Here is an 18,051-nt window from a genome sequence, read left to right as displayed (position 1 = left end):
AGGCCTGATAGGGGAGCAGTTACTTGCCACTCGCCCCTGCTAGGCATATTCACAATGCTGAGCTCCACCTCCTGCTCCTGAAAGCAGCTGAGAGAAATTACATTATTCATAAGAACCATTCCCCTCCCAGGAAGGCCTAGATGATTATTCATAAGCCTAAGAAGGCTGTTTGGGCTGGCAAAGGCCTCTGGAGCCCAGGTGAGAGGGAGGCATCTACCCTCTGAGGTGAGCACCATCCAGAGCCCAGGTCTCCAGAAAAAAAGGGCATTTGGGTATTGTTAGGCTTAAGCTCTTCATTTTAACAGTTTTTCCACTCTTATTTGAGATTTTAATTTTAAAGTTTTCTTTGGGCTCCAAAATTTTCTGAGGACAAGTGGAAATGACAGGCTGAAGAGGAGGAAACAGGGAAGCTATAGGTGACACCCTGGCTTTCAACAAGAAAAAAGTTCCACACATTACAAGAAGGATATGGAGAAGGAAATAGAAATGCAGTGTGACATCCACATCCCACTATCTAAAAGCTTTAAGATTCATTTTTGAGAAGCTGCAGGAATGGGCCTGGGTGAGGACTCAGCAGCCATAATTAGCTGTGAGGCAGCCAGGGGCTTTGCACTTGGAGGAGGCACCTGTGGAGCTTTAGAGTTTTCCTTGGCAGACAAAGAGTTGAGCTACCAGTGTCACCCTAGGATGACCTGCCTCAGGAGCCAAGGTGAGAGGGCTTTCACTTTATGGAGGATTTGACTTTATCTCTGTAGACTTCAGTCTTTCAAACAGGCCAGATTAGCCAGTGTGGTGGAACTCAAGATTGGCCAATCACCAAAATGTGGCAGGTGTGCAGAGCACACTGGCTGTGCTCACCCAGTGAAAACTTAGGAAATGCTTTGTTGTTGTACCTAAAGGGTTTTTAAATCTCATTAGAAAGAGAATCCACTTTTTCTCCTGTTGTCTCTGAGCTTCTAATCCTGCAGGATGCCTAGCACATGGCAGTTGCCTAGTGAATGCTGAATGAGTAATTGAAGTAGCATGACAAAAATCTTTCAAGACCAAAGAGCAGGAAAAAAATATCCAGCTACTATAGTGGAAACCATTTACTCTGAATGAGTATGGAGTACCAGAATTATTAGGGCCAAATGGAATTTGTTAAACTGGTGAATAATAATTTATTGAAACAAGCTCTGTGACAAGTCTAAGTTGCAGAGTGAACTTTGGCAAACAAGTTTCCCTTGCTGAGCTTCACTTTCCTTTTTCTTTGTAGCTTTGTGTTTCACTTACAAATCCATGATTTTTTTTTTTTGGTACTGGGGATTGAATTCAGGGGCAGTCAACCACTAAGTCACATCCCGAGCCCTTATTTGAATTTTTTTATTTAGAAAGAGGGTCTCACTTAGTTGCTTAGTGCCTTGCTTTTGCTAAAGCTGGCTTTGAACCCTGTTAATCTCTCAAGCCACAGGGATTACAGGGGTGTGCCATCATGCCAGGCCCAAGATCAATTTTGAATTAATATTTGTACATGCTGTGAGTTATAGGATGAGGTCAGTTTTTTCCCTCCTTCCTTAGTTCTTTCCCCACCTCATTTATGCCTGGGATGTTTTCTTGCTCTAACACTATTTCATGAAAGAACTTTCTTTTCTTCACTAAGTTCACTTTTCCCTTTAAAATTAAGGAGTCAAATTAATTTTAGAGGAAATATCTCCTTCTTTCTGGCTTTATGAATCTTTTCCACCCATTTCTCCTTACATGCACTCCCTTTGAGCAAAGTTATCTTTCATATGATGTGTATGTTAAGATGGTCATCTAGTTGAAATTCAAAATTCATGTGTTGGATATTGTTCAGTTGTTGGGGCTTCCCCATTAAAACTATGGAGAAAATGTATAGAAAATTATTCATGTAAAAAAAAGAAGAAATCTTTAGTGTATCAAGTATGACTTTTTTTGGACAAACCTAATAAACTGAGTTTTGCTTCACTTGGGAAAAAATGTGGTTTAGGTCTCAGTTAACAAAACAACAGCTGGTCAATCTTTGCTTTGAATTCACACAGAGAAGGCATAAAATATTAATTGTGCCACCATTTAAAATAAAGTATTTGAGATTTAAGTCAAGAGGTAAGTCTGGAGTCAATTTTTTTCCCAAAGGAACACAGAAATATTGACTGTCACAGAGACAATATACAAAACAAGAGTGAATGATATGGATACCCTGTGAAATTTCAGTTGTTTGTGGATCCAGAATGCAAAAAAAATTTCTTAAGCAAATGATATTTGAAAGAGCTGAAATTCTTAAAGTCCAGAGTTGGAAAATCTTTTTTTCACTTTTTAGGTAATGAATTAGAACAAGGTGAACAATAAACATAGAACTATACTCTGAGAATGTGTGAACTCTAGGGTCACACTTCCTGGGGCTATCAGCTTGTGAGATTTCAAAATTAAGCAGGGGTTGTAGTTTAGTAAGAGACCTCCACAAAACCTTTTTTTCAAAGGGAGAAGCAACAGTAGTAACAGAATATAAGAGGTTGAAAGGGCCTGGTTATTTTGAGAAAATTATTTGTGCATTTTTCTTGAAGCAGGTTGATTCTAAAATGCCAGAAAAAAAAAACCAACCATGTTTAGACACAAGCAAATAAGAAAGCCCAACACCTAGGGAGATACTGGTCACTATATCATATTATATAAAGTGAAATTAAAAGAAGACCATTACTTTGGGGAGTCAGTCAAGAAAAACTCCTACATTGTGAATCAAACTTTTGGTATTTTTAACTCTCACTTCTGTCACTAATTAAGCTGACTGTCCCTGTGTTAGTCAAATATTTTTGTGGATCTAGATTTTCTCACCTACAAAATTAAATATTTGGAATAGATGACATTAAAAATTTCTCCTACCACTAAAATTTTTTTAGTTTTTCCTAGACTATAAATTCTTTCTATAGTGTTTCTCCATAGATTCTGCAAATATTTATTGAGCCCTTATTTTTTTTTCTATACAGTGACACAAAGGGTCACATGATATATATATATATATATATATATATATATATATATATATATATATATATATATATAAACTCTTTAGAGTAGTCAAATTTATAGAGATGAAGGTTGATTAGAAGTTGCTAGGGGCTGAGAGTAGAAGGTATTGAGAGTGATAACTAATGGGCCAGGCATTTCTTTTAGGAGTGGAATAAACATTCTTAAATGATGGTGGTGATGGTTGAATGGTAAAGAATGAAAAATGAAAGTATATATATTATATAACTTTGCCCTTATTTTACCTCACAGAATTTTGTCAATAAATAAAGGTAGCTCTGATAGAGTAAATTTTGTAATGGGCACATAATTTGGACTTGATTGTGTTGATATGGGAATCAGGAAATCACATTATTTGAGAAAATGATACTAAGCCATCTCCAGAATATGACTAGCAACTGGGAATGTAGGAGTAATTTCAGATGAAGGAAATATTGCCAAAGCCTGAAACTCAGAGATAATATAGTAACTTAGTGTAAATAAATAAGATAAGGTTAGCTGGTATATGAAAGTGTAAGGGGAAATGTTTAGAATTCAGCTAGGGAAATATGAGAAAATCTTGAAGTCATAGTTAGAAATTTAAATTTTATTCTGAGGGCAATGGGGGTCATTTAATTTTGGGAACTAATACATTCTCATGTTTGTTACTTAAAAGAAAAACTCTGGCTAGCAACAGGAAGATCTTTATTGCAGCAGTTCAAGAAAAAGAAAAGTCTGTTCTTCTCTAAAGTAGAAATGCCATCAACATGGATAAAGTGAGAAGTGAATACATTTGGGAGATATTAAGGGGATTGGACAGGGGAGAAATGAAGGGATTAGAGTTGAGTCATATATTTAAGACTTGGGTGATTTGATATCAAATGGTATTTTTCACTTAGCTACAGAAAAGTTGTAGATTTTTAGGAAAAAAAGAATATACATTTGGTTGTGCTGAATACATCAATTGTAATTGCCTAATAGACTGATAGAGGTACTTTTTAGCAAATGGCAAAATAACCTGGGCTGGGAATTTACATATAAAATTGTTAAAATAGGAAGTATACTTAAACATGAGAGTATATTTGTTCATCCATAAAATGTGTTTACAAGTGGGGCTGGGGATGTGGCTCAAGTGGTAGCGTGCTCGCCTGGCATGCGTGCGGCCCAGGTTCGATCCTCAGCACCACATACAAAAAAAGATGTTGTGCCTGCAGATAACTAAAAAATAAATATTAAAAAAATTCTCTCTATATATATACATCTCTATACCTCTCTCTCTTTATAAAAAAAAATGTGTTTACAAGTAAGAAAAAAAAAAAAACTCCTACACAGACCTGGAAGAACACCAAAATCGCAGGGGAAAAATGGGCAGGGAATAGATTCTGCACTGGACAGTGAGAAAAAACAATTGGGAGATTAGAGGAAAATCGGGAGATTGAATACTAATTTTTTAAAGCACACATTATTTGTTACACAAAATGAAATGTGTATCAGAGAGTCTACAAGTGCTTTAAAAATAATGACAATTCAATCCTTGAAATAACAGTTTGGAATTAGTTTTGTTATATCTTTTTTGTAAATTAGAAAACTGAGAAAGAACTTGCTTGAAGTCATATGTGAGTACATTATGAACTGAGATGTAATTTTAAGCAGTCCAGATCCATAACAGTACAAATGCTTAACTGCTATGATATGCTACTTCTTCTGATAAATAGATGCTCACATAAGAGCCATGGAAAGTTGGATCAATTGTCTCCATTTTACAAAAGGGCACTTGTCTTAGAGAAATAAAGAAATTTAGCAAGAGTCTTATAACTGCTAGGTATTTGAGTCAGAATTTGAACCCTCGTCCCTTAACTCCAAAACTTCTTTTTACTAGATTGTACTGCTGGTTATTTCTCTCAATATACACACATTTGTGTGTGTAAAATTTAATTTTACTCATAAATAATAATTCTAAATAACTAAATGTATAGCAAGAGAGCCTAAATTGAATGTTTTCTCAAAATCAAGTGTTCTCAATAACTCAAAGTTTTCAGTAATAATATAAATTTAATCCAGGCTATCTGTACACTCTAAAAACACAGGTGTAATAGTGCAATGTGTTCTAATTGATTGATGCTATTTTCAGGGCTAATTTTACTAGACATGCCACCATAATATTTCATGATCATAGAGAAATAAAAAAGAACCCCACCAGTACAGAAAGTTATTCAAAAGCCCTTATTACTTTTATTTATTGTCTGTAAAACTAATAACTACCCCAGTGGATTGTCATGGTTTAATGGGCTAAGACTAGATCTGAAACTTTTATTGCTATTACCCCTTGCTCTTCATTTTAATTCACAAAATTTAAGGGATTCAACAGATATGTTGATTCAGATTTAATAGTTCAATGATAAAGTCAAAGAGATAACTTGGAAGATTTAAAAAATACCTAGTTTTCAGGCTCATAAAATATTGTAATAGTGTCTCCTAGTGCTGCTCTGAAGAAGCAATTAGAAAGAAATATTATCTGATGTTTATAATTGTTATCACCAATTTGTGGCAGTGTTCTGAAACAAAATGAACACAAACTCTGAATGATTCACTTCTTCCATCCTGGAACGAAGAGGCTTTGACCTATACTACATCTTGTAGCGACCTGGACACTGACCCCCTCAGGAAGTTTGAGGGCATGTCTTCAGAACTAGGTGTGTTGTCCCATGAACATGCTCATTCTTTCTCGCCTGCCTCTTCTGACTTTCTCTTGCTCTCCCATTTGGGGAGCCTGAGGCCAAGAGAAGAGAAGCTGTCCTGAAACTCCTTTAAAGGTAAAGTGTGTGTCTGTGTTTTATTTGTTGTGCCTGGAAATTCAGACGAACAAACTTAAGTTCAGCTACCTGCAGGGGAGAGAGAGAGAGAGAGAGAGAGAGAGAGAGAGAGAGAGAGAGAGAGAGAGGTGGATACAATACCTCTATTTATTTTTATGTAGTACTTAAGGTAAAATGCAGTGCCTTACACATGTGAGTTGAGTGCTCTACCCCTGAGCCAGAAACCCCAGCCCTCTATCCTCATTTATTGACAAATATCTTCTAGTATCTTGAATGAATCATTAATGCAATAAGTAATGGCCTATCCAAAACATTTTTTTCTTCAAATGTGTTACTTCACAAATATGCTATTCAGAATCAAATAAAACATTGGGAAAAAAAGCCTCAGTGGAAATTAAATTAAGACCTTTTAAAAGAAAAGGGCAGTTTTACTTTAGTGTGTTTCAGTGTGAAGCAAAAAGCATAAAACTAGATGTTTTAAACATTAACTTTTAAAAAAAAAATTGGTATACTATACATAAAAACCATACCTCACATATTCTCATTTGTACAATTTAGTGCAACCAAGAACCTTAACTATGTTCTGTAACTGTCATTACTTTATGCTTCTAAACATTTTTTAATCACCTCTGAAAGATAATTTACCCATTAAAATCCCAATTTTTGCCACCTTCTTGACCCAGGTAACATCTATTTTATGTTTTATTTTTTTTTATTTGTATGAATTTGCCTGGTATGGTTACTTCCTCCTTGGAATCTTTTAGTATTTCTACAATTTTTTAGGCTTTCTTCATATGGCATAATATTTTCAAGGTTTACTTCCATTGTATAATGCATAAGAATTTTATTATTTTATAAAGATAGAATAGTATTTCCTGATAGCTTACATTTTTTTTTTTGTAAATCCATGCATCTAAAGATTTAAAGGTACTAAAGATTTAAACCAAAAGCAATATGCCACTAAGCCACACCCAAGCCTCTTTTATTTTTTATTTAAAGACAGGGTCTCATTAAAACACTGAGGTTCCAAAAATACTAATTTGTAATTTGTCTAAAAATTTTCACATGTATGGTAGAATAAGCACTCAGATTAATTAATATACATATTTATTTTTAACAGTAACATTACAATCACAGAATTAGTGACTAAGCCTGAAATCATGTTTAAACCAACTTAATTTTAAATAAAATGATGTACTCGTATGAAAAGACATGCACATGATTACAAAAAAAAATTCAATTTCAAGGATATTGATGCATATACATATTCTGTATATATAATATTATGTATGCTGCCAATCCCAATTGAAAACAGTCCTAAATATATATAAGTATTTACTTATTATATCTTTATATGTGTGAATATATGTATATATTTTACATATTTATCATATCTTTATATGTGGGTATATATTTTATGTGTGTATATACATACATGCTTATGAACTTTATACTTCCATGTGTGTATTGATACTTCACCATAGGGTGAATAAAAAATATAACAGGTTACTATTTTAAATTATGGATTGAATTGATATTTTAAAAAATACATGAAATCTGGTATTCACATACAAACATTCAACCCAAGTAGTTATACATGTAATGGTAATATTAGGGTTACTAATTATAACAAACTGTATTTGAGTTTTGCTTCAAAAATCTGTGAATACATATCTGGAATTGGGAACTCTGAGTAGATGTGTTCAAGGCCCAGCAGGCCCCCTGACTTTCCTGGGCTGGGGTCCTGTGGCAAGAAGGAGGGGAAAGAGCACTAGTCTGCTGTCCTCTCTACCAGGAGCCGGTGGCTGCAGCCACTGGGGTGGGGGAGTGAGCCAGGTTGAGCCGGCAGGAGGCCAGGCCAGGGATGAAAAGGCCCTTCATGGCCCCGCACAAAGGCCGACTGTAAACACAGTGCCTGGCCTCAGGGCTCTGTGGTCAGATGGAGTGTTAAACAAACTTATTTACTGAAAGGCAGAGTAACTGGGGGAGCCTGAGGTGCCCAGGCCTGTGGCAGCACCATCAGGCTCCCAACGTCCCTGTTGGCTTCGGCCCAGCATGGAGACCCAGGCCATCACTCACTCAGTCCTTGAAGTTCTGGGTCCCACCATTGCCAAGGCAACAGTCCTCCGCATCTCCCATTCCCCACCCTCACGCGCTGTCACTTAGCCTGCTGGGCAGTCCTCTGAACTGGGGGGACTGTGCTCCTATTGGTCCCTGTGGCTTTTCTTTGCCCATCTTCATCCTCCTCTGACAGGGCCTCCTAGGAGCAAACTGGCTGACAGCTTCCCAGCACCAATTTGGGGGAGGTCAGGCAATTGCCTGTAACAGAGCAATGCAGGTGGAGACAGGCACACTGGGCTCCCACAGCTGCACTTCCTTTGCTGGTGGGTTGGGGTGAGTTTAGCCTCTGACCCAGGCCAGCAGGCACCACCCAGGTCGGCCTCTCTGGTCAGATGCCCAGCATCAGAGGTGAGGCTTGGACACAGTGGTAGGACAGGGAGGTGCCTGCCTGCCAGTCTGTCTTGGGCATGTGGTGAACAAGCAGGGGGCCAGCGGTTTGTCCATTTCTCAGGGCAGACAGGCAGTCTGTGAACCCCAGACCTCAGGGCTTGCCAAGCAATGGGCACACTCTGGCCTTTTCTTGCCTAGCCCCTGGAGCCTGAGGCCCGCATGCCTAGGGTCTGGGACCTTTCATGGGAGCTTTGAGGCTACAGACCCTGCCCTTCCTGGCTGCAACATGGGAAGCCTAGCTGGGTGACCTCCCCCTCCTCAAAGGATGATCTTCAAGGTTGTGCCAGAGTGGCAGCCAGACACCCAGTTCAGCCCTGGGTCTTCTGGGAGGTAGACCACCAAATGGGTACTGCCAGGCTCCAGGGGCCTCCTTGTCAGGGAATTTTTTTTTTTTAATACTGGGGAATGAACCCACGGTTGCTTAACCACTGAGCCACATTCACAGCCCTATTTTATATTTTATTTAGAGACAGGGTCTTACTGAGTTGCTTAAGGCCTTACTTTTTGCTGAGGTTGACTTTGAACTTGCGATCTTCCTGTCTCAGCCTCCCAAGTCGCTGAGATTACAGGCATATGCCACCAGGACCAGCACAGCCATTTTTTAAAATATTTTTAGTTGTAGAGGAACACGACATCTTTTATTTATTTATTTATTTTATGAGGTGCTGAGAATTGAACCCATTGCTTCACACATGCTAGGGAAGCACTCTACCACTGAGCCACAACCCCAGGCCTTTATTTATTTATTTAATTTTGAGACAAAGTCTCACTAAATTGCTTAGGACTTTGCTAAATTTCTGAGTCTGGGCCTTGAATTCGTGATCCTCCTGCCTCAGCCTCCTGAGCCACTGAGATTGCCAACGTGAGCCACCATACCTGACTGCCATTGATCATTTCTGAAAAGGGTTCTGATTTGATGAAGCCCTAAGGAATGTGATAGTGGTCCCTGCCTGCAAGCTGAGCCTCACAACTGACCCAGACCAGGCTTTTTGAGGAGGTGGCAGGGGCAGAGTCTGGGGAGCCAGGGACCTGGTTACATTTTATGGTGAAAAGATTTTAAGTTCACAGAAAAGTTGCAAAAAAATAATCCAGTTAACTCCAGTAGATGCTTCACCTAAATCTACCAAATACCAACATTCTGCTGCATCGCCTCTGCTTCCTGGATGTCAAATGGTTTGAAAGGAAGTTGCTGACGATGATGCCTCTTTGCTCCCAAATGTTTCCTAAGAACGTGCACCTTGTCTTACACAAGCAGAGTCCGCAATTAAAACCTGAGGACACTGACATAGCCTGAGCTACAGCCCGATTCAGATTTCACCCAGATTCCAAATATCTTCTACCTCAGGCCTGGCGCCCCTGCCCCATCAGGAACACACCTTTGTTTACCTGTCTCCTCTCTAATCTGTAACAAGTCCTCCACCTTCCTTTGCCTTTCCTGACCCTGACATTTTTGAAGGGCCCAGTTATTTTAAGACTGACCCTAAGTGTGGGTTTGGCTGACATTTCCTCTTGGTTTGCCCCAGATGGGCAGGAAGCTCCAGAGGTCCCTGTGTCTTCTCTGAGCACCCCTCTCCTGGAGTTGGTGAGCTCACCCCAGTGAGGCCTTCAGGGGCCGGGGAGTGCCCAGTGATAGAGCTCCTGGGCATGAAAGGGCCCAGGAACCTACAGGCTGCTGTCAGGGCTGTTAACAGAACTGCAGCTTCCCACAGCCTCACAGGAAGTGCAGCCTTCAGCACACTGTCCAGGGCTGCAGACCATTTACCACGTGACCCCACAGCTCAACCTGAGCCTTGGCTTTCTTGCTCCTGAAAAGGAATAAGAATGGTCCCCATGCCACAAACAGCTGCAGTCAACGCGATGGCTTGTAGTGACACAACATCCAATAAGCTCACTCTAGGGATCTGCTTGGGGGCTGTCTCTGGGTCACAGTTCTGTCCCGTTATAAGGAGGGCATGGCAGCCCTGACTCTGCTGAAGCCTCACTGTGGGATGAAGGCTGGGAGGAGAGGCCTGGAGCCCGCCTGCCATCCTGGCCTTAAACTGAACTGGATTTCAGAGGCCTTCCTCCTGGGCAAGGTGGGTGGGCCCTGGGTGTGTGTTGCTCTGGAGCTCCACCCGGGGTCCTGAGGGTTGGGTGGTGAGGCTGGTTGGGGCCCAAGGAGAAGATCATTACCAGGCCTCTCATCCTGTGCTCCCTATGGGATTGAGGCTGTCTCCCTCCTGCTCTCTGGGGTCCCTGCATTCCCCCAACCCTGCTGACTCCAACCTCATAAGCAGAGAAGGGCTCTTGCAGAAAGCTACCCAGGGACTGATGTGCAGGAGCCTGGCTTGATTGTGGGCCTCCTTTGCTGGCCACCCCTCCCCTCTTCCACCTCCCTGTTCAGGAGACAGCAGTCTTGGTTGTGGAGGGTAGTCCTCTGCCTTGTGGTGGCAGGACTGCCCCAGTAAGGCTCAGGAGGAGCAGGGTCACCTGTATCAGGCAGGGCCTGGATGAGCCTCTCCTTGTGGCAGTGGAACCCTTGAGGGTCTCGGGGTATGTAGGGACCCTGGTTCCCAGTCTTTTCCTCAGGTGAAGGAGGTCTTAGGGTTTGGGCCCATGAACCCCACCTCCACTGCCCTGAAGTTACCCTGCCAGCCCCAGGCTCAGTCTCTTTCTGAGGGCCCATGGGTCTCCCTACCCCCACCTCCATCAATCTGTCCTCACATTCTGGAGGCAGCCTGGCTACCGGCCCCTGGCAGGGATCTGGACCAATGTATACATGGCCTCCTAGACTTGGGGGTGAGTTTTGCAGTTTGCTTGCTTGTGAAATGGGAAGGCCAGTGTAGTGTTGAACTCAGAGCTTTACCCACGGCACCTTGAGTTGACCGACCAGGGAGGGGAACTCCAAAGCGCAGTGGGCCCAGCCACCTGGCTCCACCGCCTGTCTTTGAACTTGCAGCCGAGGGTCCGCAGGAGCCTGATCCCACACTGTGGAACGAACCTGCCGAGCTGCCGTTGGGAGAAGGCCCCATTGAGAGTACCAGCCCCGGCCAGGAGCCTGCAGCCCCCGCTGCACCGCCTCCCACCTCTGTGCCCGGCCCAGAGGACAGCACGGCGCGGGAGCGGCTGGACCACAGCGGTGGTACCAGCTTGGGGAAGAGGGCGGGAAGGGAAGGGGAGCGGAGGGAAGGGTGGCCGCGGCTGGGGCCAGGGACTGATGCGGTCTCCGTCCTCCGCAGGCTCGCTGGGGCCCGGTGCCATCGCAGCCATCGTGATCGGCGCCCTGCTGGCCACCTGCGCGTGATGCTGGCGCTAGTGGTCGTCGCGCTGAGAAAGTTTTCCACCTCCTGAAGCAAATAAATGAGCCGCTACCGCTTGCGGTGCGACTCAGCTGCACTCCCCGTGCGCCCTGTGTCTGCGTGTTCGCCCGCGAGTGAGTGTGAGCATGTGGAGGTGTGCCAGAGTGCGCGCGAGAGCCAGGGAGAGCACGCAGGTCCGCGCCGCGTGTGCTGCGCAGTGGGTGGCGGGCTGGAGGCGTGCAACACGTGCGCGGGTGGCCACGTGAGCCAGTGCATGCGGGAGAGTGTGTGGCGATTCCGAGCCCACGTGCATGTGTTGTGCTGGAGAGCGCGCGCAGAACAGAGCGCTGTGTGCGCGCAGCGGGGCCGCCGGTGGTGGGTGCTCCAGTGCAAGCGCGCTTAGCAAGCTAAGGAGCCGGTCAGCTCTCCTGCTCTTGGGCCCTGGACCCAACTCTGGCTCCGGTCTGCGTAGCACCTGGGGCAGGTCCCACATCCGCCCCCTTGCTGGGCCAGGAGAGACCTAGGCGAAGGGAAGCTGGAGGCCGACAGGGTAGAACTGCGCTACAGAGCTTGTCCAGCCACAGCCCTGCTTCTAGAGATCCTGGGGATGGTGGAGGGCTTTCAGGCTCCCAAAGGCCAGATTGTTTGGGGTGACGATGCCATCATTTGACTTAGATACAGACACGAGGAATCTCATCTCTACTCACAGCCCCAGGCCCTGAGGGTCCTGGGAATCCCCCTCCTCCAGGTAGCCCCAGGAGTAGGATGGGTTCAGGAGTGAAGCTTTGTGCTATCACCCCTGTTCCCACGCCCCAGCCTCACCCCCAGGCCTGGGTGAGGTTTTACTGCATTTAACAGGGACTTGAAGAGTCCCTTGGGCTGGCCTTTCCAAGCTCAGCTGTCCTTGTGGGAACCTGGGAGTGTGGATAAGGCTGTCTGTCCATCCAATCGCCTTTCCCCCCAACTCCTGGAACTTTGTCCTTTGTCTTGCCTTCTGTCTTCCACACTTAACAGGAAACAGCTTTGATCATTTGGAGAGGTTTCACAGTGGCCTGCTCTGGGCACACAGGTCTGAAGCACAACTCTAGCCCACCCTGGGGCTGTGGGAGCTGGGCATGGAAGTGGCAGGTAGAAGCCATCCCTTGGTGGTGGTTTATGCAGCTGGAGGAGGCCTGGGCAGGGGTGCTGGAGAGAAGCTGTCTCCCCTAACCCCTGACCCCCCTTTTTAAAACCATTTTCTCTCAAAACTGTTTGGCCTCTTTGGCTTCCCTGAGCCCCCAAGGGCACTTTTTCCTGCCAAAACCTGTTTCTCCTGGGTACTCTCCAAGACCCGTTTCTCCTGGGTACTCTGGAGCCAGAACTGCACCATCACCACACTCGCACACTTGGGGCAGACCCCATAGAAGCCTGTGGAACAACTTCCACTCCTGGCAGTCTCCCCAGAGCACATCATGGGCTAAAAGGGTCTGCTTATAAATTTTCATGAAACTGTTGAAATTATTTCATTCCACATGACCTTGAACAGTCAAAATCCTCAATCGAGAAGATAATCCAACTCAATATGCTGTTCCCAGATTCAGAAAGCCTGGGTGATCACCCACTCCAGGCCCTAGCTTGTCCCCTCCCCCACCCCAGGGCTCAGAAAGAGGCCCCCTCCCTTGCCCACTCCTGGGGGACCCTGATGCAGGTGCTCCCAGTGGGGGTGCATCAAGAGGCCCGAAGAGCTAGATCTCTTTACTGCGCCCAGGGCCCTCTGCCCCGCAGCTGGCCCACATTGCTGCAGGTGACACATGCTCCTAGGGATGCTCAAAGGGTCTGAAGTCTCAGAAAGGCCAAAGACCCCCACTGTGGCCTGTGGGAAGATGCTAGGAAGTCCCACTAGCTCTAACTCTAAGGCCTGTTCTAGTGTTCTTCGTCCTGGCAGAGTGTTCCTGGTCCCAGCATACACCCTGGACACTCAGGGGACAGAATCAGGGGTGGGGATGAGGTATCTCTGCTGGCCAGCCAGGCCAGGGACGAGGTTGCAGCCCCTGGTAACTGGCTGCTACTGAAGGCTTGAAGAAGTGTCAAGGTCCCCAACTGGGGACCACCTCACTGCCCTTGTGATCTTGCAAAGCTCTTCTCAATTCCATGCAGTAAAGATGTCCCCCACTCCCTCTGACAGCTGCTTCCCTCCTTCCACAAGTGGAGGCTCAAATCCCCATCCATTTGGAGACCTGACCCTGGCTGCTCTCCCCTGCCCCGGAAGCCTCCTCAGGGACTTGAAGACTTGATCCTTTGGAACATGCCTCCCCCTGCTGGCCTTGAAAGGTGCTCCCATCTCCTGGGCCAGAACCAAATGCCTCCTTCCTGTGTGCACCCGGATAATAAAGGATAGACCTTCGCCTCTTATATTTTATACATGATGCTTCTTTTAATGCAGCCAAAAAAATGATATTTGCTTTTCTCAGAACCATAAGCATACACGATGCAGTAACCAATTCATTCCATAAAACACCTAGGCTCCTTAAGAGGCCAGAAGACACAAGTTACATCCAGCCCATCAAGGAGCCAGAGGCGACATGAGCCCCCAGCCAAGCTTGGGCAGGCCTGCCACAAAGCAGGGCCTGGCTGTGCAGCTGGAGGCAGCAGAGGCAGGGGAACGAGGACAGAGGCGGCTGGTCTCAGTCCCGTGAGTCAGAGACCAAGGGCTGCTCATCAAGCTCCATCAGGCAAAGGCAGCCCCTGGGTGTGCCTGGTAGATTCTAACGGCTTTCAAGGTAGGGAAGGGAATGTGCAGTGCAGGAGACCCTGACAGTTGTTACCCTCCACCTGGCCTGCCAGGGACGCCGGGCTCAGGGACACTAGTGATCCCTAGGCATGCCTGTCCCCCAACCCTGCTAAGAGGTAAGAGAGGGAGGTGGTGTATGTACTGCTCACAATGTGACTCCTTCACGAAGACTCAGGGGAGGCAGCTGTTTCTAGTCTGTGAATGAACGAGGGCGGGGACACTGGCACACTCACCGCATGGGCAGGGACCAGCATGTGCACCTCCTGTTGCACCCCTGGGGAGGTGCCAGTCTGTCCTTTCCCAGGGCCTCCTTGTCTGCCAGGGTCCCAGCCAGGCCTGCTCCTCCACCCCTCCTTGTGCAGGTTAGTGCTGGGACAGGGGTCATTGCCGATTCCGGCTGCCCAGCTTCCTGAGGTCCTTGTTCTGGCTGCGCTGGGGGTCATCCATCTTGTGGACACGGATACATTCCTTGAGGTTCTGAGAGCGGATCTTGGGGTTCAGAATCTCCTCAGTCATGGATCTGGGGAACCAGCCTCTCTCCTGGTCATGCAGGCGCTCCCCAAAGATCCACCCTGAGGAGGAGGGGCAGTAGGGTCAGGCACTCCACAGGGGCAGGGGCAGGAGCCGGGGCCTGGGTGGAGCTCCCCCAGCTAAGGCTCCTGTCTGTGTGGGGAGCAAAGCTGAGGGACTGAGTCCAGCTGGCCTTTCCCAGAGGGCAGCAGCTTGGCATAACCGGCTCGAGTGCTCAGGCCAGGTTCATCCCGGTGAGCTGGGAAGGCAGGTGGCGAATGCAGAGGACCAGGCTGCAGGCTCTGACACAAGCTCCACACTGACATGGGAGCCCATTCTGGACCCCTCAGCACTCCCATAGGAGGCCAGGAGCCCCAAGAGTGAGAGGCATCCAAGGGGCCCCCTGGAGTCCATGCCCCAAGCCTGGACCCGGAGGTCACCTTCTAATTGGTCAGTTCCTCTCAGAGCCTCAGCCTCCCAAAGGCCACTATAGCCAGCTGAGAGTGGCCTCTGAGCTGGTAACACTTGAGTCACAGTGCTCTGGCCATCTCCCCCACTGCTTCCTCGGCCCCCTTCTCCCACTCCCAACCTGGGCATGGGGGCATATTTCCACCAGCTCTGGGGGGCCTGGGGCATGCTCTCTGCAGGTCACTTTTGGGCAGGTGTGTATTCAGTTGAAGAAGGAATCTGGAATGGGGCCCAGAGGGGGCCTGAGTGGAGGAGGCCTCCCGGGATGGGCTGGTCGCCTGGCCTGGGCAGAGAAACAGGGAAAGGGGAGCCAGGCACAGTGGCCACGCCTGTGATCCCAGCAACTGAGAGCCTGAGCCAGGAAGAATGCAATTTCAAAGCCAGCCTCTGCAACTTAGAGAGATTCTCAGTGCCTTAGAGAGACCCTGTCTCAAAAGTTTTAAAAGGGCTGGTGATGTGGCTCAGTGGTGGACAGCCTCTGGGTTCAACGCTCAGTACTGTAAATAATTAAATTAATTTAATAAAATTAAATTCTCCTGGGTCTGGGAAGGAACTTCATTTGGTGCTGATGTCATCTGTGTGTGTGTGTGGGGGGGGGTCCTGGCCCCCAGGGAGCCCCGAGGCTAGTGGTCACAGGCTTCCCTGGAGGCCTGGCTTGGGGCTTGGCGTTCTGCTCACCTCTCTTCCACTGTGATGGGAGGATTGAAGCCAGATGTCCTAGGGCAGGGGGCCGCAGAATGCCTGCTCCGGCTGGGCTTGCTGGGAGGGGTGAAGTGGGACCTCACTTTGGGGAGGAAAGTAGACACCGAAAACAACCCCTTGGGCTGGGAGAGGAGCAGGGCTGGGGTCCCCGGGGCCTCACCATCTTCCGTCTTCTCCAGGATGTTCAGGATGTCAGCCAGTTCCAGTGTCAGCTCATCAGGCTGCTGGGCCACATACTGGTGCATGCACTGGGCCTGCGGGCAGTCTGATGGGAGGAGAGGGGGGATGGCGTGTCCCCATCGCGGCCCCACACCTGTACCCCGGCAAGCAGTGGCTGACAGGGACAGCCCTGCAGCCGGTGGCTGGTTGAGCCCCACTTGATACAGGACTGTGAACTCCCCAGCCACGGACAGGGCTCACCTGAGGGGGAGGGGGGCTTGCTTCCAAAGGCAACACCCCCCAACTAGCCAGGAGTTCTGGGAGAGAACACTGGAGGAAGGGATGCTCCGAATGTGAGGCGGTGCTCAGCTGAAGCTTCAGAAGGCACCCCAGGGTGTGGCCCTGGAGGTGATTTGGGGGCTCAGGACAAGAGGTCTCAGCCAGGAGCCATGGCTAGTCTGTGAGGCGCTGGGCTCGTGCACCTTTGGGTCTTAGATGCTTTCCAAATAACCTGCAACCCCCAAAGAGCCTTGGAGTTTGGGCCCAGGTTCCTCCTGGTGTCCCCATGGTTCCTGTCACCTATGACCCACCCACCTTCCCACCCACTCAGGGATGTCCCTCCCTCAGGCGTCTCCTAGACTACACCATGTGTTCCTGCAACGACTTGGCTCTCGTCACAGTCCTAATTTAGGAATGAGGGCTATGGTTATTTGTGAGTTGGTATCCAGAGTGGGTGAGAGCATGGACCAGAGCAGCCACCTCAGCACCAGACCTCCCACGCACCAGCTGGGGGACCCTGGGCTATCTTTATGTTGACCGTCCAGCACTGGCAAAGCTGGGGTCGGCATCCTTGGTGGTGCTAAGCTTCTGCGCCGTGCAAGGCCTGAATCTGCGGCCCAGGGAGCGCGTACAAAGCTCCCGCAGTGGCCACTTGCCAGGCCAGCGCTCACCCGGAAGCCTGGATGTGAAGGAAACAAACTTGGTTCTCCTGTTGGGGGCCAGCGAGGTCATCCACCGCTTCATCTCACTCCTGGCACAGGGAAGAGGATGGTGCCCCAACCGCAGAGCAGAGCAGAGCAGATCCACCCAGCGTGTGGTCCCAGCCTTCCCAGCAGGCCAATGCCCTGCGACAGGAGGAGCTCCCAGGAGGCCCTTCTCGCGGGGTGCATTTAAAAAGCCAGGCAGAAAGGGGGAGTCACTCCCTAGAGTGCACTGAGGCGTCTCAGGGAAGCTGAGGTTTGTTAGCAGCAGCAGGGTGGGGAGGGTTAGTGTGACCCCCAGCCCTGGGGACCCTGGTGGGAGTGGTGAGGCAGCTGCAGAGGGAGCAGGCTGGCCGGGTGGCCAGGAAGGAGCCCTGGGCCCACGGCTCATGGAGCATCCCTCCCACATTGGTCTCGTGGGTTCTGTGAGAGCTCTGGGCTTCGAGGCAGCTGTCCAGGCAGCTCAGAGGGAAGAGGTGAACAGGAAGACACGTGGGTGAGGGGCGGAGGGAGGAGGAGGGCGGTCCCCTTGTCATCCACCCAGTTCTCAGGCTAGCCTGAGTGTGAAGCCCTGAGGGAGCGCGCCTGCACACTGAGCTGCCCCGCATTGGCCCACACCCGAAGCTGTGGCCCTCGGGCAGACCCTCCCCGAGGGCTGGCCTCCCATAGGTGTGGAGTCTCATTCCACCTGGGAGCAGGCCTGTGGCAGAGGAGGCCAGGCCTCCTAGCAGGGTGGCTGGGAGGGGCCGCAGGGGTGTCACAGATCACAGAGAAAGTAAAATAATGTCTGATGTCTTGCATCTCTGGAAACGTCTGTACTCACAACTCTCCTTATTCTTTCATTCTTTATCAGTCATAGA

The 18,051-nt window shown here is 48.0% G+C and overlaps 1 protein-coding gene across 1 annotated transcript; it reads right to left on the bottom strand.

Annotated features, from left to right (window-relative positions):
• Positions 1-14,580: 14,580 nt before the first annotated feature.
• On the bottom strand, positions 14,581-17,582 carry LOC143388942 (ephexin-1-like). Its single transcript, XM_076842354.2, has 3 exons — positions 17,162-17,582; positions 16,213-16,317; positions 14,581-14,944 (listed from the first exon to the last, which is right to left on the bottom strand). Exons 1-3 carry the CDS (start codon positions 17,580-17,582, stop codon positions 14,754-14,756), a joined length of 717 nt encoding a protein of 238 aa, XP_076698469.1. The 3' UTR covers positions 14,581-14,753.
• Positions 17,583-18,051: the final 469 nt, after the last annotated feature.

This window comes from Callospermophilus lateralis, unplaced genomic scaffold, assembly GCF_048772815.1.
Source record: "Callospermophilus lateralis isolate mCalLat2 unplaced genomic scaffold, mCalLat2.hap1 Scaffold_45, whole genome shotgun sequence".
NCBI classification, from domain to species: domain Eukaryota; kingdom Metazoa; phylum Chordata; class Mammalia; order Rodentia; family Sciuridae; genus Callospermophilus; species Callospermophilus lateralis.
The sequence above is the reverse complement of the archived record's forward strand: the minus strand, read 5'-3'. Positions and strand labels throughout refer to the sequence as shown.